General features: G+C 38.3%; 3 protein-coding genes and 1 long non-coding RNA gene across 13 annotated transcripts in view; 2 read left to right on the forward strand and 2 right to left on the reverse strand.

Annotated features, from left to right (window-relative positions):
- The window catches only part of LOC134658292 (transmembrane and coiled-coil domains protein 2), a 62,689-nt gene extending 47,979 nt beyond the window's left edge, over positions 1-14,710 (forward strand). For 6 of the 10 annotated variants that reach the window (XM_063513912.1, XM_063513903.1, XM_063513902.1 and 3 more), the window contains 8 exons: positions 2,131-2,154; positions 3,995-4,142; positions 6,313-6,439; positions 7,626-7,736; positions 8,553-8,660; positions 9,317-9,510; positions 13,851-13,985; positions 14,624-14,710. In XM_063513912.1, coding sequence (XP_063369982.1) covers positions 2,131-2,154; positions 3,995-4,142; positions 6,313-6,439; positions 7,626-7,736; positions 8,553-8,660; positions 9,317-9,510; positions 13,851-13,985; positions 14,624-14,651 — 875 coding nt within the window. In that variant the 3' untranslated portion in view covers positions 14,652-14,710. The remainder of the gene's footprint in view (positions 1-2,130; positions 2,155-3,994; positions 4,143-6,312; positions 6,440-7,625; positions 7,737-8,552; positions 8,661-9,316; positions 9,511-13,850; positions 13,986-14,623) is intronic. The other 4 variants (XM_063513907.1, XM_063513910.1, XM_063513908.1 and 1 more) reach the window with 2 other exon arrangements.
- The window catches only part of LOC134658314 (protein lethal(2)essential for life-like), a 224,229-nt gene that overhangs the window by 99,669 nt on the left and 98,014 nt on the right, over positions 1-26,546 (forward strand). The gene's annotated exons all lie outside the window — the stretch shown is intronic.
- LOC134658511 (plastin-2) overlaps positions 19,932-26,546 on the reverse strand; it is a 76,750-nt gene continuing 70,135 nt past the window's right edge. Inside the window, exons 14-15 of the mRNA XM_063514196.1 lie at positions 24,929-25,098; positions 19,932-20,211 (exon numbers count right to left, since the gene is read on the reverse strand). Of these exons, the coding sequence (XP_063370266.1) occupies positions 19,932-20,211; positions 24,929-25,098 (450 nt within the window). The remainder of the gene's footprint in view (positions 20,212-24,928; positions 25,099-26,546) is intronic.
- On the reverse strand, positions 20,874-22,555 carry LOC134658328 (uncharacterized). Its single transcript, XR_010097691.1, has 2 exons — positions 21,514-22,555; positions 20,874-21,321 (listed from the first exon to the last, which is right to left on the reverse strand). It is a non-coding gene; the product is annotated as an uncharacterized LOC134658328 (long non-coding RNA).

The following is a 26,546-nucleotide window of genomic DNA, read 5'->3' on the forward strand; positions in this document are numbered from 1 at the left end:
TAAACAATTTATTTCGACGTAAACAATTATAAATGGAGGAGACAGTAAAAGTTACATAAAAAAAATATATGTACATACATAGTAGTAAAAATATATGTAGTACATATACCTATATCTTGAGGGATCGTCTGTATAATTATGATGATGATGACAAATTTTATGGCATTGAAGGATGTACTTGAACACAAATCGGAACGTATTCATATTATTCATACAACCACATCAGATAACTCCTAACGTAGAGATAAACACTAGATATTATCACGTCAATGTCATGGCTCCCGACACTACGTTGGCTAACCTGGGTTGACTACTTGACTAATACTACTTAAACAGGTGAAACGAATGTATCATGTTCAAAGCTATTCAAATTTGAGTTTTATACTAGTGTTAATAGAGTTGCAATAAGTTTGATCATTAATGGCGTTTGGGATGTTATGATTATGAAGTGGAGTGCTAGGACTAACGAATGTATGTAATGTATGTATGTAACTTTAAAATTTGAGTTCTATGCTAGTATTAATAGAGTTGCAATACCTTTGAGGATTAATTGCTTTTGTCATGTTATAATATTGAAATTAGAAGTATTATGTGATTGCAGTGTGCAAACATAATGTGACAGTGTTGTGAGGGATTGTCATAACTAAAATGTTGTTTAACAGGTGCAAGAAATGTAGAAAAAAGTGTAAGGTGTTTTATTATTGTTTTATGAGTTTATGTTATTGTGCTATTATTGTGTTGAATAACAAACGGTTAATCTATTGTGTTTAGATAAGTCAAGGTAGGTCCGTTGGTGTTTTAGTTACGCGGTTAGAATACTAATCAATGAACACCACTTTAAAATAATACAATTTCCAGTTTGCCTAAATTACACTCAAGAGAAAATGGGTCATATTTACGAAATATTTATAATGTTTCACTAATTACATACTTACTGTATATTACGTACGTATTGTGTTTATTTATAATTTATATGTTATGCATGTATTACGCATGCTGCATTAAAAGTATCCAACCAACCAACCACCCAACCAACCAACCACCAACCAACCATCCAACCAACCAACCATATAATATAATATAATATTAAACCAACTATATAATATTCCTTATTTCTCACTAATCATAACATTTTAGCCACATACGTACCTAATTTTAGCTTCTCTTACCACAAAACAACTTATACAATACTATTCAATACTCTTCGTTATTTTGCACTAGTACACTAATTGTTATATCCTTTCTGTCCCACCATACCTAACAGCCATTAAAACACTCATTCAATTTCTTACCGTATTCCCACGCAATAAGGTCCAAACTGACTTTTCAATTCCTGTTCATGCTTTTAAGTATGGGACAGATTTGAAGTCGTGATGCGCTTCTTGTCTAACCTTTTGAACGCCATTTTTCGTAACCAGAAATGTGACGCACACGCCAACGTAATTGGTACAAGCTATAGCATACGCTAGAACGCTTTTATTACCAATCTTGTCTGAAAGGGTTGGCTAGGGTCTTGTTTCTTATCACATTAGTAAAATAACATATTTTTTTTACAATGATGTGTGAAACAGACCCTACGGTATTCTGACATTTCTGACACAACATGCAGTGTCAACTATTAACTTCGAAGTATTTTATTTTTCAAACAGATTTCAACTTTTGCTGTACAAGGCTGGCTTAAAAACAACGCTACAGTGAAATTCAAGCCAGTATAGTAATTAATACCTATTGATTAGTGATTATACAATACCTTAGCCAGTTTCTTAGATGAAAGCTCGAGTTAAATATAAAACAAAAGACAGATCTAATCAAATATTAGACCTGTATTTCGCTCGAGAAGTCAGAAGTCGAAATCTGTATGAAAAACCAGGTAAAGGTGACAGTCCATTTCCAACCGCAGCTGCACTACTTCATTTTACTATGGAAATTGACAGTAACTGCGACGCGTTCAGTACCAGTAGTGCAGCTGCGGTCAGAAATGGAATGTTACCCTAACTCTCTTCATCGCTATCCAATTTAAACTTGCAGTTGTCATTTGTCTATATATCATGAGCTACTGTACAATGCAATCATTTCAAGCGTGTTGTGAGTTTCGTTGCTTTACCGTATTGTCTCTTTCTTGCACGCCAGCCCCACCACACGCGGAACTGAGAGGTACTATGAGATATTTGCTTATATTTAGACATACCTTCCATTTTATTACAGCCAGCATCAATACTAAAAAGTTTAACTGTCACTATTTATTTGATACTTACTATACCAGAGATTTAATAGTATATTACATACCTAGGGAGGTGAATTCGTGAATGCTCCAGATGGCAGGTGTTTGTGGCTCGAACCGAAGGTGAGGGCCATAAATATGCGATCTGGGGCTTTACGAATTACCGCCCATGGTTTGTCTAAAGTTTTAGGTTTTGCCAAGGCAAGTGAGATTTTCTCCTCGCGTAACGGGGAGAAAATCCCACTTACGGGCCTAGGGTGACGTAAAAAATTATAAGGACTGTTCGCGTAAATAAAAAAGTTTATCTAGATTGTGTAATATTAGCGAGTGAACACGCCAATACTAAAAGGGAAGTATTATCATTTTTAACCCGACTGCGCGACGCAGAAGAGGGTAATGTTTTTATAGTAGTATGTATATGTTTGTATCGTGTGTTCTACCGTAGTGTCAAGATTACAAGTCCATTTTGAATGAGGAGTCATTGATTCGGTCTTATGGCCCTGTGGATGTAGGCACAGCAGGGCGACTGAAGGGTAAAATGATGATGATGATGGACGCGCAACGTTTTTAATCGATATGTTTTTATTTCCGAGGAATGTGTCTTTGTACCGTAGTGTTAAGAGTTAAAAACGAAATTATATATACAGTTTTATAAACTATTATACAATTAAACGAATCATTATTTTCTCACGATTCCCAGCGGTCTACAAAGTGAGGTTTTTATGTAAGACGTCTTAGAATTGTAATAATATCTTTTCAGATCTTTGCTTGGTAATTTTCACGCTGTAACACACAATTACGTTGAGCAATGTTATTAATTTCCTTGCTACAGACAAACTTATAATATTTAGGTATATGTATATAATGCATGTATATTTCAAACACTGTTTCTTAGGCACATTGTTACTAAACCTAATGTATAAATACAAATTCTATTATTAGTTGCCAAGCGGACCCCAGGCTCCCATGAGCCGTGGCAAAATGCCGGGACAACGCGAGGAAGATGATGTATAAATACAAATTCTTAATAACACAATTTATATTAAGTACCTACACGGTTATAGGAGCGTATTTTAAAGAACACTAAGTTTTTTAGTACAAGAAGTAAACACATACATACACACATTGAAATATGTATAGTAAATTGTACCGTTTCCATGTTTTGTTAAACGGCTTCACATTTTTATTCAAAGTTTCGAAGCAAAGATTTTTTTACTTGTTATTTCTTCTTGTGCCCAAAAAAATGCTTTAAAAGACGAATGCTTTAAAATGCGGTAACTTGAAAAGTAAAACGTAACTTTAACTGACTTTGAAGTAGATTTTTGTTTTAACCAATAAGAATGTACCGCAAAGTGTGCCTAAGTACAGTCGCCATTAGATATATCGGAGTGGTCAAGGCGCTCACAAATATCTGAACACGCCTCTATTGTCAAGGCGTTAGAGCGCGTGTTCTGATTTTGTGAACACCTTGACCGCTCCGATATATCTGATGGCGACTGTAGTATGCTCCACGCTGAGTAATTGTGATCCAAATTTTTATACATACCTACATTAAAACTATATCACAACCTCATTTAAGTGTTACAATATGATAGGTAGATAGTCTACTTTAAATCGGCATAATAAATTTAGAATTTCGGAGCAAATTCTGGAGCAAAGCACATCTTACGATGGTCGGTTGAAATCTTTTCAATGTTTTAGTTGTTACCGCCTATTTGCCTTGTAAGGCACAACCCATCATAACCCAGTATTGAGTGTTTCTACAACATCCAGCGAACGCGTCCTCCGAAGGCTCGCGGGCGTCCGAGGCAGGGGAAGCTGCTCCAAGAGGGTCCACTTTGCCCCGTGCCGCCACTTCCCCCGCACCGAAGTTCTCCCCTGAAGCCTCTCCCAGTAGCAGTGTCACCAGTGAAGGAGCCGTGTATGTATTATTTCTATCAAGGGCCCAGTTATCTCCCGAGCGTCTCCCAGTACCAGTGTCAGAAGTGAAAGGGCTGTGTGAGTATTCTATAGGCAGGGGAAGCTGCTCCAAGAGGGTCCACTTTGCCCCGTGCTGCCACTTCCCCTGCACCGAAGTTCTCCCCAGAAGCCTCTCCCAGTAGCAGTGTCACCAGTGAAGGAGCCGTGTATGTATAATATTATTTCTATCAAGGGCCGTGTGAGTATTCTATAGGCAGCGGAAACTGCGCCGAGAGGGTCCACTTTGCCCCGTGCCGCCACTTCCCCCGCGCCGAAGTTCTCCCCTGAAGCCTCTCCCAGTAGCAGCGTCACCAGTGAAGGCGCTGTGTATGTATTATTTCTATCAAGGACCCAGTTATCTCCCGAGCGTCTCCCAGTACCAGTGTCAGAAGTGAAAGGGCTGTGTGAGTATTCTATAGGCAGGGGAAGCTGCTCCAAGAGGGTCCACTTTGCCCCGTGCTGCCACTTCCCCTGCACCGAAGTTCTCCCCAGAAGCCTCTCCCAGTAGCAGTGTCACCAGTGAAGGAGCCGTGTATGTATAATATTATTTCTATCAAGGGCCGTGTGAGTATTCTATAGGCAGCGGAAACTGCGCCGAGAGGGTCCACTTTGCCCCGTGCCGCCACTTCCCCCGCGCCGAAGTTCTCCCCTGAAGCCTCTCCCAGTAGCAGCGTCACCAGTGAAGGCGCTGTGTATGTATTATTTCTATCAAGGACCCAGTTATCTCCCGAGCGTCTCCCAGTACCAGTGTCACAAGTGAAAGCGCCGTGAGAGTATTCTATAGGCAGGGGAAATTGCGCCGAGAGGGTCCTCCTTGCCCCGGGCTGCCACTTCCCCCGCACCGAAGTTCTCCCCTGAGGCGTCTCCTAGTAACAGGGCGTGTTTTTTTTGTCCCCTACACTTTTTTTTCAAATTTGGGATTTTTTATGTTATTTCTACTCAGAATCACGAGCTCTTTCTATCCTAATAGGAGAAAAAAAGTGTCCCAAAATTTCCATACATTTTTCGGTCTTTCCATTCCGCGACCGCTATACAAAGTCTGTGAAAAATGGTGACGGAATGGAAATAAAAACCTTAGACACTTTTTTTCTCCTATTATAGAAAGAGCTCGTGATTCTGAGTAGAAATAACATAAAAAAAATTCAAATTTTAATAAAAGTATAGGAGACAACTGTAAAAAAAAAAAACGCCCAGCAGTGTTTCCGATAGATGGCGCTGTTATGACCACTGAAACGCACTCCGAACAGCAATTTCTTATTTTAGCGATTTTAGTTGCATCATAAATTAACTCAGGATTTTTATAGCACCCTAATCCCAAGAATTGACGTATATATTGATTTTGAAGAAAGCAACTGCCATCTAAAATCTGATCTTCCAAGACTTCCAACCCAAAGGAAAAATTGCCTTATTGGGATGCCGTGTGGGCATAGACTAGGAATCCTCTAGACGGAGTTTAGAGCAATTATTTCATGAAACCGATGCTGCCAAAAATACTGGGGTGCGGGGGACGAGGTGAGCGAGTCCCGTGCCGTGATTGGTCCGTTCAAAGACACGGACGTCACACAAAGACACTTTGACTCGAAAATGGAGTAAAACTACCGTATATTTGTGGCAGAGGGGGTAGCGCTACTATGCTCAGTCTGGAGGATGTCTTGTCTGTGCGTGTGGGCCAAGACGAGACATTCCAGTTTTCTCGCGATGTTTTCTCCGAAAACCTTTCATATCAATTGATATACATAAATAGTACTATGTAGGTATGCGTTTGGTCAAGCGCGGTAAGAGCGTGCGACTTGCAATCCGGAGGTCGCGGGTTCGAACTCCGGCTCGTACCAATGAGTTTTTCGGAACTTATGTACGAAATATCATTTGATATTTACCAGTCGCTTTTCGGTGAAGGAAAACATCGTGAGGAAACCGGACTAATTCCAATACGGGCCTAGTTTACCCTCTGGGTTGGAAGGTCAGATGGCAGTCGCTTTCGTAAAAACTAGTGCCCACGCCAATTACTGGGATTAGTTGCCAAGCGGACCCCAGGCTCCTATGAGCCGTGGCAAAATGCCGGGACAACGCGAGGAAGATGATGATGATGTAGGTATGCGTTTTGTGATATTGTTATAATGTTTTCGTGACAGGTATCCGACGCAGCCGGGATCCAACAACCTGTCAGAAGCAGCCCTAAGCATCAAGCCGATTCTCAGTGAACTGGCCGCGCGCCGCGAAGACTTCGAAAGGCTAGCAGAGAAACTCGACGCGCTTAAGGTTCGCAACCTAATAACTAGACCCCGGACTTTTGACGCAATGACGTCACAATAGGGTAGTTTGGGGAGTAAATGAAACGGTGTTAATTAATACGGCTGTGTTAATAAAATTTTAATAATCAGGCATTCACGATATAAATCATCTATAAGTTAATACAAATAAATCCAAGGAACCGTTACAACTCCTGCTTTGATAAAAGCAAACTTTTCAAATATGTACCAATCTACCAATAACATCTATCGAGGTGAACAGAAGATTTTCCTTTTTGAAAAGGATAATATTCTGATAGAAGACGTAGGCTCACCGCAAACTTTTGATTTGTTACGGAGAGTCAGTTACCGAAAGAACAACGTCCATATCGGTATATTAATCAATTGACAATTAACTTATAGGTAATAATTATACCGTAGATGCCTGATTAACACAAGCGTATTAATTAACACCGCTCCATTTACTCCCCAGACTACCCTATTGTGACGTCATTGCGACAAAAGTCCGGGGTCTACTAATAACATACCTTCTAGCCTCACTTACAAATTATTTTTTTTAGTATTGTTTACATACATATTGGTTGTAATACTATGCTTACTTCATAGAAAACGGACCGAAAACCATAAAGGATGACTCACGCTAGACCGGACCGGGACCGGGACAGAGCTTCCGGCGCCTCGTTTTTTATGAAAAGTGCCACGTGATCACCGATCAGCCGTCATAGAAAATGACATGTCGGACGCGTCGGCCCGGGTACGGCCCGGTCTAGCGTGAGTCATCCTTAAACATGGAAAAAAATCTAAAATTGACTTTGAATTTTCGCCGTTTTAGAGAACGTCACACACACTTTATAACTGTAATTCGTTACTTTATTTCATGCACGCCATCTTTCTGTAGGGCAAATACTTAATAATAAAGTTTCTAAATAATTTTAGATTATAGTTTTTGTATCTTTGTGTTTTTTTTTTTCAATACTATTGTTATTGCGTTTTTTGTAATTGGACATTAGAGACTTTATACATCTCAATGTTAGTTTGATTTGATATTTACGGCTTCGATGTATTTTATAATTGTTGATGTGTTTTTTTTGCTTGTATGTAAATTCCATATTGACGTGTAAAAGTGCCCTTGTGGCCTATTTGCTGAATAAATGTTGATATTTGATATATAAAGGAACTTATTTGTTGCGATATAGAATCTATCACAAGAGGTGTCGGACCTGACGGAGCGGTTGCAGGAAGAAAGGTTCAAGACTGAGAGATTAGAAGAACAAATCAACGACCTCACTGAACTACATCAGAATGAGGTAACTTAACATTTTTTAGGGTTCCGTAGCCAAATGGCAAAAAACGGAACCCTTATAGATTCGTCATGTCTGTCTGTCTGTCTGTCTGTCTGTCCGTCTGTCTGTCCGTCCGTATGTCACAGCCACTTTTCTCCGAAACTATAATAACTATACTGTTGAAACTTGGTAAGTAGATGTATTCTGTGAACCGCATTAAGATTCTTACACAAAAATAGAAAAATAACAATAAATTTTGGGGGTTCCCCATACTTAGAACTGAAACTCAAAAAAATTTTTTTCATCAAACCCATACGTGTGGGGTATCTATGGATAGGTCTTCAAAAATGATATTGAGGTTTCTAATATCATTTTTTTCTAAACTGAATAGTTTGCGCGAGAGACACTTCCAAAGTGGTAAAATGTGTGTGTCCCCCCCCCCTGTAACTTCTAAAATAAGAGAATGATAAAACTAAAAAAAATATATGATGTACATTACCATGTAAACTTCCACCGAAAATTGGTTTGAACGAGATCTAGTAAGTAGTTTTTTTTTTATACGTCATAAATCGCCTAAATACGGAACCCTTCATGGGCGAGTCCGACTCGCACTTGGCCGCTTTTTTAATTCCCTTTTCAACTTTAGTCTTGACTTTCGCGAAAAGATCGTGGTTGATCAGTGTATGTAGGTTAAGAGGTAAATATTATGTCAAAAGGCTTTCAAAATTGGTTTAATGTAAGAATGAAACCAACAGCCCAATTAACGCTTTTCCTAACATTATTCGCATGCTTTCAATAGAATAAAATTAGTATAATAATATTATCGTTGCTTTTTTTCAGGTTGAAAATCTGAAGCAAGCTTTAACTGACGTAGAAGAGAAGGTGCAATATCAAAGCGAAGAGAGGATACGGGATATACACGAGGCGCTAGATCTCTGTCAAACTAAGGTAAGCTCTATTGCATTGTATTAAAATGTATTGTCCAACAAAGCCTTGGTAAATTTTATATTTCTTCTAAGTAGAACATGTTTTTAAGTGTACATTTAGCAGGTTAGCACCATGTCAATCCCCGCGTACATGTATAGGTACAAATAAAACCGGCCAAGTGCGAGTCGGACTCGCGCACGGAAGGCACCATCAACAAAAAATAGAGCAAAACAAGCAGAAAAAACAAGCAAAAAAACGGTCACTCATCCAAGTACTGACCCCGCCCGACGTTGCTTAACTTCGGTCAAAAATCACGTTTGTTGTATGGAAGCCCCACTTAAATCTTTATTTGACTATCACGGTTCGTGAGATACGGCCTGGTGACAGATGGACGGTCGGACAGCGGAGTTTTAGTAATAGGGTCCCGTTTTTACCCTTTGGCTACGGAACCCTAAAAATGGAGTATTGAACTCCTATAGAAAATTAGATTAAAAAAAAAGTCCCAATCCAAATTCTGAAGCGTAAAAAGTGTCCTGGGTCTTATGAGGTAGGATATTCAAGCTCGCTTTTTCAGTTCAATATTCAAGCGGGCCTAGTTGTATTAGACATATTGATTTTGTCCCAAAAAGTATGTAGTTTGACATCAGTGGTTCTAAACCATTGCATCTTTTTTGCAGATTAGCAAACTAGAACAATGGATGGCGGGCGGCGTGGCGGGCGGCGGCGGCGCGGGCGGCGACGCGGGCGTGGCCGCCCTGCCGCCGCGGCTGCTGCTGGTCAAACTGCTGAATGTGGCGCTCACGCTGCTCCAGCTGGCGCTACTGCTGATGGCCACCATCGCCGGCGTGGCCATGCCCTTTCTACGCACTAGGTACTTTTTTTTTTTAAACAGTTATGGCCTGGCACTAGGTACGTCTAATGGGCATTTTTTTTGTCGCCTACACTATTTTTTAAACTTGTGATTTTTTATGTTATTTCTACTCAGAATCATGAGCTCTTTCTATCCTAATAGGAGAAAAAAAGTGTCCCAAAAATTTCCATACATTTTTCGATCTTTCCATTCCGCGACCGCCATACAAAGTCTATGAAAAATGGTGACGTAATGGAAATAAAAACGTGGCGCTCACCCTGCTGCAGCTGGCGCTACTGCTGATGGCCACCATCGCCGGCGTGGCTATGCCCTTCCTGCGCACTAGGTACGGTAAGATGGACTCTCAGTGACCTTGACGTCACATTCACTTATCGTTTTGTTAGGGGCGTTTCGCGATTGAAGTACGACTGTCGGACTTTGACTGTCATTTCTGACTTTTGTATTGCTTTAATGCAATGGGTCTCATATAGACATTTGATCCTAAAAACAAACCTGATGTTTGATATGATTTGTCATCTAGCCTATTTTATGAAGTCTGCTATTTTTTGTTAGATTATTAGAGGGTTTTTTTTTTGTTGTCCCCTACACGTTTTTTTAAATTTGGGATTTTTTATGTTATTTCTACTCAGAATCATGAGCTCTTTCTATCCTAATAGGAGAAAAAAAGTGTCCCAAAATTTCCATACATTTTTCGATCTTTCCATTCCGCGACCGCCATACAAAGTCTACGAAAAATGGTGACGTAATGGAAATAAAAACGTGGCGCTCACCCTGCTGCAGCTGGCGCTGCTGTTGATGGCCACCATCGCCGGCGTGGCTATGCCTTTCCTGCGCACTAGGTACGTCTAATGGGCGTTTTTTTTGTCCCCTACACTTTTTTTTAAACTTGTGATTTTTTATGTTATTTCTACTCAGAATCATGAGCTCTTTCTATCCTAATAGGAGAAAAAAAGTGTCCCAAAATTTCCATACATTTTTCGATCTTTCCATTCCGCGACCGCCATACAAAGTCTACGAAAAATGGTGACGTAATGGAAATAAAAACGTGGCGCTCACCCTGCTGCAGCTGGCGCTACTGCTGATGGCCACCATCGCCGGCGTGGCTATGCCCTTCCTGCGCACTAGGTACGGTAAGATGGACTCTCAGTGACCTTGACGTCACATTCACTTATCGTTTTGTTAGGGGCGTTTCGCGATTGAAGTACGACTGTCGGACTTTGACTGTCATTTCTGACTTTTGTATTGCTTTAATGCAATGGGTCCCATATAGACATTTGATCCTAAAAACAAACCTGATGTTTGATATGATTTGTCATCTAGCCTATTTTATGAAGTCTGCTATTTTTTGTTAGATTATTAGAGGGTTTTTTTTGTTGTCCCCTACACGTTTTTTTAAATTTGTAATTTTTTATGTTATTTCTACTCAGAATCACGAGCTCTTTAGGAGAAAAAAAGTGTCCCAAAATTTCCATACATTTTTCGATCTTTCCATTCCGCGACCGCCATACAAAGTCTATGAAAAATGGTGACTTAATGGAAATAAAAACGTGGCGCTCACCCTGCTGCAGCTGGCGCTACTGCTAATGGCCACCATCGCCGGCGTGGCTATGCCTTTCCTGCGCACTAGGTACGTCTAATGGGCATTTTTTTTTGTCCCCTACACTTTTTAGGGTTCCGTAGCCAAATGGCAAAAAACGGAACCCTTATAGATTCGTCATGTCTGTCTGTCTGTCCGTCTGTCCGTCCGTATGTCACAGCCACTTTTCTCCGAAACTATAAGAACTATACTGTTGAAACTTGGTAAGTAGATGTATTCTGTGAACCGCATTAAGATGTTCACACAAAAATAGAAAAAAAAACAATAAATTTTTGGGGTTCCCCATACCTAGAACTGAAACTCAAAAAAATTTTTTTCATCAAACCCATACGTGTGGGGTATCTATGGATAGGTCTTCAAAAATGATATTGAGGTTTCTAATATAATTTTTTTCTAAACTAAATAGTTTGCGCGAGAGACACTTCTAAAGTGGTAAAATGTGTGTCCCCCCCCTGTAACTTCTAAAATAAGAGAATGATAAAACTAAAAAAAATATATGATGTAAATAATCATGTAAACTACCACCGAAAATTGGTTTGAACGAGATCTAGTAAGTAGTTTTTTTTAATACGTCATAAATCGCCTAAATACGGAACCCTTCATGGGCGAGTCCGACTCGCACTTGGCAGCTTTTTTTTTGTTGTCCCCTACACTTTTTCTTCAAATTTGGGATTTTTTATATTATTTCTACTCAGAATCATGAGCTCTTTCTATCCTAATAGGAGAAAAAAAGTGTCCCAAAATTTCCATACATTTTTCGATCTTTCCATTCCGCGACCGCCATACAAAGTCTATGAAAAATGGTGACGTAATGGAAATAAAAACCTTAGGACACTTTTTTTGTCCTATTAGGATAGAAAGAGCTCGTGATTCTGAGTAGAAATAACATAAAAAATCCCAAATTTGAAAAAAAGTGTAGGGGACAACAAAAAAAAAACGTCCTAATAATCTAACAAAAAATAGCAGACTTCATAAAATAGGCTAGATGACAAATCATATCAAACAATCAGGTTTGTTTTTAGGATCAAATGTCTATATGGGACCTATTGCATTAAAGCAATACAAAAGTCAGAAATGATAGTCAAAGTCCGACAGTCGTACTTCAATCGCGAAACGCCCCTAACAAAACGATAAGTGAATGTGACGTCAAGGTCACTGCGAGTCCATCTTGAAGTACCTATGAGCAAAATAAGAAAATTGCGTTTTTGTCGGTGAAATATTGCGTTTAAGTATACAGGGTGGATTTTCTTTTTGGGTCAGTGAGGGCAGCTACCAGATCCCGTGCTGCTACGAGAAAACGGTCTAAGAAGACCTTCCCTCGATTTCAAATTAATGAAGATTGGCTTTTACAGATTTTGGAAAAAACATACAGGATGCGAGAAAAAGGTCATTTTTGACAAACTTTTTTTTTGATGCCAATCGATGCCATTCCTATTAAGGATCAAAAGCTTGTATGGAACCAAAAAAAAATTTCCGGCTAGAAAAGCCACAAATCGAGGAAAACTTTTCCCATACAATTTGTATGAAAATGAAAACTTTTATTTTTCACATGCTATTTTTGTATGCCAATCGATTCCATTCCTATCCAGTATCAATAGTTTCTTTGGGGTCAACTTACGGTAATGTACTAAAAAGCCACAAATTAAAGAAAACTTTTTCCATACATTTACTATGGAGAACATGTGAAATTTAATTCACATTTTTCTATCTGGCCAATCAGTCCTGTTACATTTAAGGACCATAATACTGTATGAAGACATTGCTGTAGGACTGATGGGCGAGATAGAAAATTGAGAATAACATTTCACATTTTCCCCATAGTAAATGTATGGAAAAAGTTTTTATTAATTTGTGGCTTTTTAGTACATTACCGTAAGTTGACCCCTAGGAAACTATTGATACTGGATAGGAATGGAATCGATTGGCATACAAAAACAGCATGTGAAAAATAAAAGTTTTCATTTTCATACAAATTGTATAGGAAAAGTTTTCCTCGATTAGTGGCTTTTCTAGCCGGAAATTTTTTTTTGGTTCCATACAAGCTTTTGATCCTTAATAGGAATGGGATCGATTGGCATCAAAAAAAAAGTTTGTCAAAAATGACCTTTTTCTCGCACCCTGTATGTTTTTTCCAAAATCTGTAAAAGCCAATCTTCATTAATTTGAAATCGAGGGAAGGTCTTCTTAGACCGTTTTCTCGTAGCAGCACGGGATCTGGTAGCTGCCCTCACTGACCCAAAAAGAAAATCCACCCTGTATAGTTGCTATACAATCTTTTTCTGGATAAAATGTGAGGAATAGAATGGTATCCTTACTTGTTTCGTTTTTGGAAGTTAAAAAAAAAACTTAAATTTTGAATCTTTCAGGTGTTTCCATATATTTTTTTTAATATCCACATTATTTTTTGTGATAAATTGCTCATTTGCGATAGCAATAAGGGGCTATTCATAAATTACGTCATTTCAAATTAGGGTGGGGGCGGATCTGGACATCGGATGATGGTAGCATGACGTAGAAGGAAACGGGGTCATTCGAAGCATGATTTTTGGATGTTTTTAGGAGGGGAAGGGGGGGGTCCAAAAATCGTCAAAAATAGATGACGTAATTTATGGACAGCCCCTAAAACTGAAAAATACTACTTACTACTGACTATATTTTACTAGTTTTTTTTATAAAATTCAACACGTGTCATCATCCCTATAGTCAAAACAACCTGTACCTACATTTTGCCTTGTAATTCCAGAGTACGAGTCCTAACAACAAGCTTAGCCGTAATGGTGGGTGTAATGGTTCTGAAGCAGTGGCCGGAGGTGACACAGCTCTCGGAGCACCTCGTCCGACGGCTCAAGGAGTACCTCCTCGACAAGCACCATGACAGGTAATGGGTACTTCCAAGCGAGATCGCCGTACGGGGTTGTGGTCTGGGGTAACGGGGCTTGAAACTTCGGACTGTTTTAACATCGTAAACGGAACCATAGCAACTAGAGGCTAAATTAAAGAGTTGTTGATTGTATTAGAGAAATAAAGTTTAAGAAAAAAAATGTGCTCCTAGTTTGACCATCGAACTAGATGGCTTTACTGCGCCGTATGTTTTGTGGTCGTTGGTCAAACTTCATGAACTTTTTTTACCTTGAGTTGCGAAGGTTTTCAATTAAACTAGGAAAAAACAGAAAGAAGTTTGAAGTTTTGTTCCGTACTGGGTTCTATAAAGATATAGAGATGATAGTGTTGAAAATATTATTAGTTTTTTGACATGTCATTTTATAGTTTGTCTGATATGATCATAATTATGTTATATATTTACTTTTCACATCCAAGACGCTTTGTATGTACAATAATGTATATGTATGTATAATAGTTATAGCAGACAAATCATATCAATATACTATTTATAAATTAAATATATGTATAGTAAATCCATGTAAAATATTTGTGGACATAATTGCAATAATTATTTCAAATTTATGTTATTTTTATTTTAGTTTTGTTTAATTTTCTTTTTTTTTTTCACTACAGGTATGAATGCAATGCGTTGTGTGGTTAAATAAACCCAATTCGGCGTTATTGGTGAATTAGGTAAAATATTGCAATTTGGTCCTGTTTATTTTGTCATTATGTCGGCAAAATATATGTAACATGGACGAAATTGTGTTGACATATTTATGATAAGTTAAATAAATTCCTGTTGTTTTTAGTGAAAAGTGAAATTTGACGATTATTTTTGATGTAATTGAATCATCTGATGAACTCAATTTGACTATTCATTATCGACCACTGGTGGTATATCAAATGACATGTGAAATTAAACATTTGATATTTGTATCAATGAAAAAAATATTTTTGACAATACATTGACATATTTCTTATACTGTTGCATTGTGAAATAGAATACAAGCGGGGTTTATTAGAACGTATGGTTTTTGTATTATTTTTTACCAGTACCAATATTTTATTCAATAATTAAACGTGTATAATTTTTGTAGTGGCGTGGTGTTATTCAAATATATGTAAACTCTATTTCGCACAGAACAAAGTTGCTTTTGTATTTATTCGTATTCAATAGCATACAGCAAGCAAATGGGTTAATTCTATAAGTTCATTTTGCAATGTAGTAGTAAGATAGCTAGCTTATCATTATCCTAATTTTACTTCATAAATGACTGCTAACTTAATCAGTTGACGATCGTTAATCGTTATGCCACAGAAAGGGCCAAACGACGATTATCAGTTGGTTAACTTAGCAGACGTTTATGTATAACGCCGTAAATGTTTATCCCACGCTACTAAAGAGTTTTTAGTGTCATGAATGCTCAAATATACATAATGATTAGCCAAAATGTACAGAGGCATCTTAACGCATGATACTAAAATTACTTGCATAAAATTTTGGGACGTTTTGTCAACGCAAAAATATGTCAAACGCCGTGTTATATCAAAAGGGACCTTGTGCCAACTCGCATAGGCTCACTTTCAACTGAATAACAGGCGTCTAAACACTTTTCGTCGTCGGCTATAGACTAAGTGTAAGGCCTGAGTGGACGCTCTTGTTGGGCGTGCAGCGGGGCGGGGCGTGCGGCGTGCATGTTAAACAAATGCGCACGTATAGGAGCGGCCTTAGTGCACGCTGCTCACATCACGCGTGAGCCCACAGCCACGCTGCACGCCCCGCCGAACGCTCCGCTTCGAGCGTCCACTCAGGCCTTACACTAATGCAGTCAAGTGAGCTGCCTCAACATAACAGTGATATTCATAGCAATCATAGCTGTATAATTTTAGTTGCGATTTAGTATAAATAATGTTTTGTATACGGGCTGGGCCCGACGTAGGTCAGTGGTTGGTCGCTCGCGTGTACCCAAGGCTAGAATTTTAGTCAAAATCTCGAATCCAAGCGACATATTTATCACAATCCTTTCATTGTCGTAGGTGACGGACATTTTATTTATCTGCAGTTTTCCGGAAGCTCGGCGGTACAGTCACGTCTAAAATATCGATACGAAAAAAGTGTCAAAAATATGTATACACGACCTTATTGCCCACTTTGCCGTATCGATATTTTTAGACGTGATAGTAGTAGTGTTTTCTATCAAACTAATATTTATCCGCCACGTCGGGTTTCAGGGGAAACGGATGTAGCGCACTGTAAATAGTTTTTTTTTTTTACGGGAAAGGTAAGTTTGCCATCACAGTAGCTTTTAAATTAAAATATTGTAATATTTTTTTTACGGAATGCTTTAGACGGTAGACGGCGCGTAACTGCTCATGTACAGTACTACGATTTGTAATATACGCCTTAGCAATAATTGCCTTATCAATGTTAAATGCAGTATCAAAACTATTTGAAAAACACATCAACTGACGAAGCGCTTACTTTAAATTGTAGTACTGTAATCTTTGTAATTTTTTAGCAACTGTGGATGTTGTAGTCAATTTTTAATATTAAAATGCAGATTAAAATAACATATGTATATTTAGCGAAATATCCTCTAGCGCGGAGTGCGGCCGCTCGCCCGAGATAGTGTTTTAGTGAACGCGGTTATTTCTCTCAATAATATTCAAGTGTCTTAATCAACGGTTAGCAATAATATACTAGGGGTAAAAACTGTAAAAAGTAACTTGGAGCGGTTAGCTTAGCGGCACATCAAAGAACTATTCAATGATATCTTAAGGGGCCCACGGATTAACAGTCCGCCGGACGGTATCGGCCTGTCAGTTGTTCGGAACTGTCAAATTTCTGTTCTAACTGACAGGCCGATACCGTCCGGCGGACTGTTAATCAGTGGCCCCCTTTAAACAATAACCTCTAGCCGCCCTTACGTCAAACCTTGCCAAGCAAAATGAAATTTTATTTTGTCAACATAAAGTTCAAATTATAATGGAACAGGAGACCTTTTTATAGGTCTCTGGGCGGCTAGAGGATAAGATACCTGAAGAGATCAGTTGTGTTCGTAATGAACATCAAGCAAGGACTTAGGGTGGAATCACATCTGTCAGCATCGAGCCGCATTTTATATATGAGAAATTGCTCGTTAGTATGAAGATGCGTACGCATGCTTTCAGCTTTCCGATGTGTACGCATCTTCATACTAACGAGCGATTTCTCATATATAAAATGCGGCTCGATGCTGACAGATGTGATTTCACCCTTATAGGAAATGTCCAGTATTTTAGAATAGAATAGCGCTGCGAGCGTCCGCGCTCTGCGTTAGGCTCGGTGAATCTAGGAAAATCTTTTTATCAATAAACTAAACAATACGATAATGATATTTTTAAAGCGAATACATTCCAAAATTTCTTACGGAATAGCGAGTATGAACATAGCCAATACTTTAAAACTAGATTTTTAGTCTGAACCGCCGAGTTGAGCAGCGTTGTTGCGATGTACAAACTGTTGAGGTTTGATGCCGTTGGTCGTTAAGTTGTAGATGTAATTATGTACATATTATTTACGTTTTCTTTTTAATAAGTTTATTTTTGTGACGTTTATTGGCTCCTCGCATGTTGTTGACGAAATGGCAAATAAATTATTATAATACATATACAGCTAATTAATTGTTGGACTCTTCATTATTGTTTTATGTGAGAATGGACATTATGGTACCTATTATTACAATGTGTTATAATATAAACAATACGATTCAATGTTTCAAACAATTAAAAATCACAAATATTTTATTTTCTTCACATAATTTAAACAGTTTAAAAAATACTGAGTTTACTCAGTGAACCAAGAGAGGTTTGATATTTTATAGACACATACTTATGCATATTACAATTTTTATTTAAATATACTTAAAAAAAGCTTTAATATGGGGTACCTATTCATATTTATAAATAAAACAGATTTAAAATAATTATATTCCTGATAACTTTTTCTTGGTTCACTCTCATAGAAAAACAGAATTATACCTGACATTGTGCCCCATATGTAAATTATGAAAAAATCTATGACAATTAGTTCTTTCACAACCTATAATTATGTCTGTTTCAAGAACGAGAATCGAGTTCCTATAGTTTGGTTAACGAAGATTTTAAATTAATTGAATAAATGAAATTATTTATTAATGATTATTATTTATTTTAGTTGTGAAAGCGGAGACTAGACAGTTATAGAGGACTAAATAAAGTCAAAGAAAAACATCATGCGCTTAAAATTGCAAAATGTAAATATATAGACATTTTTGAATCTCATTCGAAGTGTCGGTAACTGTGGATAACTTTCTACTCTCTGGTAAGGCAGCGGGCATACCTAGGGTTGCCAGATCGAAAGGCGCTATTATCGGGAAAAAATATAAATTTTTCGGGATTTTGAGACTTAAGTCGGGAAAAAGAAAACATTCAAATTAAAGTACCTAATTGTATTAAAAACAACGATATTTTACATTATTGGCACTGCTCTGCCTATAGACGTTTTTATAACGCTGATGCGCTCGACAGGGGTCGCTCGCTCGCTCGACGACAGTTCGGAACTTGAAATTATTGTTTTCTAACGTGCAGCTGTTTTTCGGGTCATTAATTTCCACTTTGTCGGGAATCGGGAACACATGCTAAAAATCGGGAGAATCCCGCCAAATTCCGACCATCTGGCAACCCTAGGCATACCGCAAACAGCGAAATTTCATTATCTGCCTCTATCACTCTTACATATTCGAGCGATAGAAAGGCAGATAGCAAAATTTCTATTTTCGTAGTGCCTTAGTTCTTTACGTTGTATCACATTGGTTTTGTATTGTATCCCGTGCTCGCCCATCGAAGTGAAGTTGTACATTTGTATTGGATGAGAGTAAGATGTTGTACATTTTGTTGCCGGCTATGGATTGAATTAATGAATTAAATCATCACAAACTATTAAACTGTGTTTTAATTGTTTGCCATGTTTTCACCTTTACGTTATCTTATTCATGTACCATCACGCTCCGCGATTGTTGCGTGATTTAGGGTCCTAGCTAAATTGGTTCAATACTTACGCTATACAATTTCCAATTTAGCAAGAACCCTAAATGGCATAATCCCGTGTGGTGACTGCACAAACTGTAAGAGTTGTATACAAGTCTAGAGTCTATTTTATATTCAAGTGTTCCCGAATTTGTAAATGGAAAAATTAACCCTGTAAACGCTACGCCTAACTTACAGTAGGGCAAAAAAGTTTTACATTTAGTGAAGGAAGAAATTAATAAAAGTGAAAAAATGTATATTAAAACTTTGCTTATTAACTAAGAATAAAATTTCTGCATAAAATATAATTAAAAAACATACAATTATATAAGTACGACACCCAGTATCGATCCCTTTACTGTTAATAGGACTGCAATCATGCTAGCAAATGAAATAAATAACAAAGACAAACATCTCATACATTACATGTCTCTGCAAATTGAACAGCTTATGGCTTATTCCCACTTTTACTACCACGAATTTTCAAAAGTAGAAGTAGTGAGGTTTTCCCTAATTCTTAGTAGTACTTGTTGCTCCCATTGCATTTCGCATACAAATAATAAAAGTAATACCTAAGTTTAACTAGCTAGTAACAATGCATCGTTCAAGGCATTAAAAAGGAATGGAAATTCTTAGTCTGGCTAATGAAAGTTGAGACTGAGATTTATTTAAAACTTTTTATATGGCAACTTATTTTCCTATCAAATAAGCTGTCAGTTTCAAGTTGTCATTTAATTTCATAGTAATTTTATTGCCAGGTGCGGTTTTTATTGAAATTCCCGCGTTTTTTTAGTGTCACGACTCGTTGGTCAGACTCTAGTAGTGTAGTTTTACTAGTAGGAATTCGTGCTAGTTCATAGTAATAATGGAATTAAGTTAATATTTTGCTAGTCTATGCAAAATTATACGTGGTAGAATTGACAGACGCGGATCTATCCAACAAAGGCTTTGGCGGCAGCGGAGGTTTGTCCATTGGCGAATCGAGGCCGGAGTCCTCAAATTCGTCTACCTCTACCAGGTTCTGGTCGATGAAGGACTCGGGCGCGGCCTCGTCGACAACTTCGACAAGGTTCTGGTCGATGAAGGACTCGGGCGGTTCGTCGAAACTGTCGTCGGGCTGGTCGATTATCTCGACCTCTAAAGAGTCGTCGAGGAACGCCGCTGGTTGCGACCTGTGAGGAATTTAGTCATGGAAATAGAAGTGTGTAGTTAGATTTGATAGTAAGAGAGCGACCAATGTCAGCGTAGGAAGATATCAAGCTTTTAGGGATAGATGGCATGAGCGTACCGCATCATCATCGTGATCTTGAGTTTGAAAGAACCCAGATGCTACGTAGTTACAAAAGGTTTAAAAAGCTTACAATGTAGACCTACACTCCGACTAAGTAGTTTAATTGAACACCCGACACTATATGGTGACTACACTACTGCCGGCCTAGCCAAGGTGACAATCGCTATCGCTTCGCCATCGAATCGCTTTGAATGTCTCTATCACTCTTCCATATTAGTGTGACAGCGACAGTTGCGTTTCGTTCGCTACGTAGCGTTAGCGATTGGCATGTTGTCTCCGTAGACAACAACCAAACCCACCCCCAACCCCGTGGTCAGATACACCCAAAAATATGTAAGTAGGTAGATATTGCTTACCAATCTGCCTGTTACAGATTTCATAAACGGCAGGTTAACATAGAAAATTAAACACACTGAAACATACCAACATTCACGAAGGGGACACTCACAACAAGAAATGAAAGCACCCAAGCTATAATAGAATAATAATAGAAAACTAGTGAGATATAGATTGAAGAGAAGAGCGCTCAAATAAAATACATCCTTAGCTTTACCAATTCCGTTTTATTATTCAATAATCAGCTTACATTTGTCCATACATTAGTGACCCTAGCGCATAATCTATGTCGATACATAATGTAGGACCCTTCCGTCATAAAGCGGTCAAATAAAATGGAACATCAAGCGAATTGATCCGTTTGATTATAAATCTAAAATATCGGTAATAAAGTAATATAATAAAAATCTTAACAAAATAAAAATTTACAATTAAAAATATAGTAAAATTAAATCGTTGCTTCCCGAGGGAAAGTCCTCAATAAAATGCTCTACAAAAATATTTCACAAGACTTAAAATAACTTAGCAAATATACATTCAAATATTAAATATATATTGTTTAGGGAATTTATAATGTTAGAAATGCCAAAAGGGAATGCCTATTGTGTTAGGAATGTAGGTTTTATGTCGGTCGTCATTAAAATAAAAGGGTTTACTATCTTAGTGTAAGGCCCGAGTGGACGCTCGAGTTGGGCGTGCAGCGGGGCGGGGCGTGCGGCGTGCATGTTAAACAAATGCGCACGTATAGGAGCGGCCTTAGTGCACGCTGCTCACATCACGCGTGAGCCCACAGCCACGCTGCACGCCCCGCCGAACGCTCCGCTCCGAGCGTCCACTCAGGCCTTACACTTACACATACACAATTCCACATTCACGTTATTGCCAATTCCCACACAAACTGTTTTAAAGCAGATACTTATCAAAATTAGAGAGTTAACTTAAACTTTTGATATTATATTTTCTTTAACACGAAAATGCTAAAATAAGTAATTTTACAAGTAATTACCGTTATAGTTTTAATTGTATATTAATTGTAAATTAGCACAAAATATATTAACTAAATTGCTGTAAACTGTAGGTAGGTAAGTGTTTTTATGTGTTTTATCTAGGACACCGTTACGTGCTTGAGCTAAATGTTCTAAATTCTCGATAAAATTAAACCTCTAATATAAACACAGTATATGTCTAAAACAATAACATAACACCCTTTATAAGAATGATAACTTTGTTTGGAAGCCAAAATAATATCAGAATCAAAAAACTTTATCAGCCTACAAATTAAACGAGAATCTTAACTGGACTAATCGCGATTGCTCGATAGCAAGTTCGTTGTATAAGTGTATTAAAACATTGACACGTCGTAATACTAATCGATAAGTACTAGTGTAAGCCGTTCGCTTGACTACAGCGGCATTGGCAACTCACTGCAACCCTCATATATATTTTAGCTATCAGTCTAATCTAAAAACTTATACTATTTCGTCTAGTTTCAGGATAGAAATAGTACAAAAAAAATTGTTCCCATAATTTTCAAGAATTAATCTTTTTAATACGTCAATAAGACGTAATTTACGCATAAAACGAAGTTTTCTAAAGTAATTGAAATAATATATACCAATTTAGGTAAGACAAAGTAGGGTTGAACAGTACAGTTAGCGCTATATCTCGAAAGGCCTAATATTAAATAAGTTACCCTTAACATACATACACATATTATTTAGATATACTTAATATAATTCCCACCTCGCGAGCAATTTCTTCATTTAAATTGATTTAATGGAATCCTTGTTACATGGAATGGGGACATATATTATTATATTAAATCAATTTAAATAAGTTTCCCGGGACATCACAATGTACCTTAACCATGCCGTGCGGTTAACTGACAAATGTCAAGAATATTTTTCCCATTGACATTTTACAGTCTTTATACAGGGTGTTTCCTGTAACAGGAGCAATAAATTAAACTGTAGGCTGTACTCCTCAAACTGACCAACATTTGTTCAGCAACTTTTAAAAATAACTTATGTTTTGAATTTTATTACACTTTAAAGTTTATTCTAAGACGCAACGTACTGCAAATTTTGTTATGTTTAAAGTGTGACAAGCGACGTCAAACACACTGATGTCAGCGTACATTGAAGGCAATATTTATTTTGTATGAAAAAGAGGAAGTCTAAAGGATTCATAATTTTTAAAAGTTGTTTAACTAAAGTTTTATAGTTCGAGGGGTATAATACATGTTTTAATTATTTGCTCGTGTTACAGGCAACACCCTCATAGTGCAAGTAACATAAAATATCTTAACACTTATTAGTTGACCTGTACAGCACATACTTACATAATAAAACTGTATAAAATGATTGGTATATGAATTTTCATATTTATGAGCGGTGGCGGAAAATCGTCTATAATATTGCTTGTACCTTTAGGTGGGTTATTTTTATAAGAACGCTTGGAATTCTATTGTAGGCCAGTTTTGTAATATAATGTGACGTTTTCAAGCAAAAGGTACATTACCGCTTACCATAAGGACGGAATTTACTTGTATCTTTATACGAATAACCTGTCAGAACATCCTTATAGCAAGCGACAATGTGACTGAAAACGACACATACTTGATTCCAAGTACATTCCAAGCCTATTGCTTAGTCTAAAAGTGTATATTTTATTATCATAATTTACTTTAATCAGGATCATTTATTTATATCAATGGATACGAGTAAACAAATAAAACTTTAGCACATATAAACGTAAATATGATTTTTAAACATGATTACTGCTTAAAATAAAATGGACTGAATGATTAATCGTGATACATTTATCAAAGACATACAAAACGTTTCACAAAACCTTAACCAAAACTCAATAGAGACTTCCATACAAAAATGTTATAAACATTACAGTGGTCTCAAAACAGTCTCTAAAAAGTTGCGAGACAGTTGTCTCACAGACAATACAACACCATACAAAACAACCTGTCAATTGACCATGTCATGAGTGCATTTAGATAATTAATAAACCCACTTCTTAAAATAAAAGCAGAATAGTGGAAATATTCCTTTACACTTGATTAAATTTGATTTGCCGTTGTCTAAATGCACAGATGCGGGTCACCAAATCCCAAGTTTTTCCAACATTTGAAAATAGTACAATTACATGTAAATTGGTGTATTGACTGATTATGTCAGTCCAAATCTTGGTACCAGTGAGATTCATGAAGTAAGCAGAATGATGGTAAAACAAGTAAAAGATTTAGGCGTACAGTTGGGTGTGTAAATTATTCAACCAATTTGCGTTAATTTCTCGCAATCTCAATGGAACTAAGAGTTGAAGCGCTTAGTTTAATTTTCAGAGAAAGTCAACCCCTTACAGCCGTTGGCCAACTTACTTACTGTTGGTACAGCTTGCAGCAGAAGTTGCTAAGCGGGCGAAGTGTTCACAATTACCTTGACACACTCTTATTCTTTTAACAATAAAGTCGCGTCCAGATCATCTTGAACACCTGGCCCGCTTAGCAACTTCTGCTGCTGACTGTACTTCTGTTATCTATTTTCATGTCCATTAATTTCGTGTTGGCACAAGCTTATTTTAATCCTTGCAGTCCCGAGGATGCGATATTGTGTCCCAAAAGGACTAGATAAACCAAGGTTTTTATTTCTTCTATGCTCTAAAGTTAACTGTCTGTGCTCGAGAGTTAAAAATTCAAGTTTCAGCCATAAACATCTAAGCGTGTGTCATATCGTATGCTTAAGATTAAGAGAGATTCCACACTAGCGTCATTTGAGCGTCGGGGTCTAGTCAGCGCTATGGAAAATGGCGTCGCTGCGCAGTTGCGCCAACGTTGCGTCGAGCTGCAGCCATAGAGTCGACTAGACTCCGACGCTCGGGAGCCGCTAGTGTGGGGTGTCTCTTAGCTTTACTGCCAAAGCCATACACTAGGAATCCTCTAGACGGAGTTTAGAACAATGATTTCATGAAACCGATGCTGCCAAAAATACTGGGGTGCGGGGGACGAGGCGAGCGAGTCCCGTGCCGTGATTGGTCCGTTCAAAGACACGGACGTCACACAAAGACACTGACTCGAAAATGGAGTAAAACTCGTATATTTGTGGCAGAGGGTGGCGCTACTATGCTCAGTCTGGGGGATGTCTTGTCTGTGGCATGTGGCTATCGCGTCCGCGGGACTGGAAGGGACCAAGTGTTGGCAGTAGTAAAAGTAGTCGACCCCGTTGTTTTCCCCGACGCCTCTAGTGACTTACGCGTGTACGGGTGCGTCCATGGTGGGTATGTAGTCTAGCGCCATGAGGCAGGCGAATACGGTCATGATCATCTTGGGCTTCCGCTCCGTGATGTCTTCGGGCAGCGCGTACACTCGGGCGCCGCAGCGCCGGGCCATCGACACCGCGTATTTCGCGTTCGCCAGGTTCTCCTGTGAATACATAGCGGAATAGGCTACATGACTAATTTTTAGGGTTCCGTAGCCAAATGGCAAAAAACGGAACCCTTATAGATTCGTCATGTCTGTCTGTCTGTCCGTCTGTCTGTCCGTCCGTATGTCACAGCCACTTTTCTCCGGAACTATAAGAACTATACTGTTGAAACTTGGTAAGTAGATGTATTCTGTGAACCGCATTAAGATTTTCACACAAAAATAGAAAAAAACCAATAAATTTTTGGGGTTCCCCATACTTCGAACTGAAACTCAAAATTTTTTTTTTCATCAAACCCATACGTGTGGGGTATCTATGGATAGGTCTTCAAAAATGATATTGAGGTTTCTAATATCATTTTTTTCTAAACTGAATAGTTTGCGCGAGAGACACTTCCAAAGTGGTAAAATGTGTCCCCCCCCCCCTGTAACTTCTAAAATAAGAGAATGATGTATCAATCGATCGGGTTTGTTTTTAGGATCAAATGTCTATATGGGACCCATTGCATTAAAGTAACACAAAAGTCAGAAATTGTAGTCAAAGGCCGACAGTCGCACTTCACTCGCAAAACGCCCTATACAAAACGGTCAAGGGCCGTGACGTCATCGCCCATCTTGTAGTATGGACAAAAGAAGAAAATTGCGTTTTTGTCGGTGAAATATTGCGTTTATGTATATAGTTACTATACAATATTTTATTGCATGAAATGTAAGGAATCGAATGGTACCCTTACTTTTATCGTTTTTGGAAGTTTAAAAAAACTTAAATTTTGAAACTTTCAGGTCCTGTATTTTTGTAATTTTTCAATATATTATTTTAATATTTACATTATCGTTATAAATTGCTCGTTTGCTATCTATTTTACTAGATTTTGTTATAAAATTCAACATGTGTCATCATCCCTATTAGTGTAAGGCCTGAGTGGACGCTCGAGTTGGGCGTGCAGCGGGGCGGGGCGTGCGGCGTGCATGTTAAACAAATGCGCACGTATAGGAGCGGCCTTAGTGCACGCTGCTCACGTCACGCGTGAGCCCACAGCCACGCTGCACGCCCCGCCGAACGCTCCGCTTCGAGCGTCCACACAGGCCTTACACTTAATCATCATTTTCCTCGCGTTGTCCCGGCATTTTAGCCACGGCTCCTGGGAGCCTGGAGTAATCCCTAGAATTAGCGTAGGCACTAGTTTTTACGAAAACGACTGCCATCTGACCTTCCAACCCAGAGGGCAAACTAAGCCTTATCGAGATTAGTCCGGTTTCCTCCCGATGTTTTCCAACACCGAAAAGCGACTGGTAAATATCAAGTGATGTTTCGTACATAAATTCCGAAAAATTCATTGGTCCGAGCTGGGGTTTGAACACGCGAACTTCGGATTGAAAGTGGCATGCTCTTACTGCTAGGCCACCAGCGCTTAGTGGACCCACCACCCACATAGCGGAATTAACCA

The sequence above is a fragment of the Cydia amplana genome, chromosome 22, assembly GCF_948474715.1.
Source record: "Cydia amplana chromosome 22, ilCydAmpl1.1, whole genome shotgun sequence".
Lineage (NCBI taxonomy): Eukaryota > Metazoa > Arthropoda > Insecta > Lepidoptera > Tortricidae > Cydia > Cydia amplana.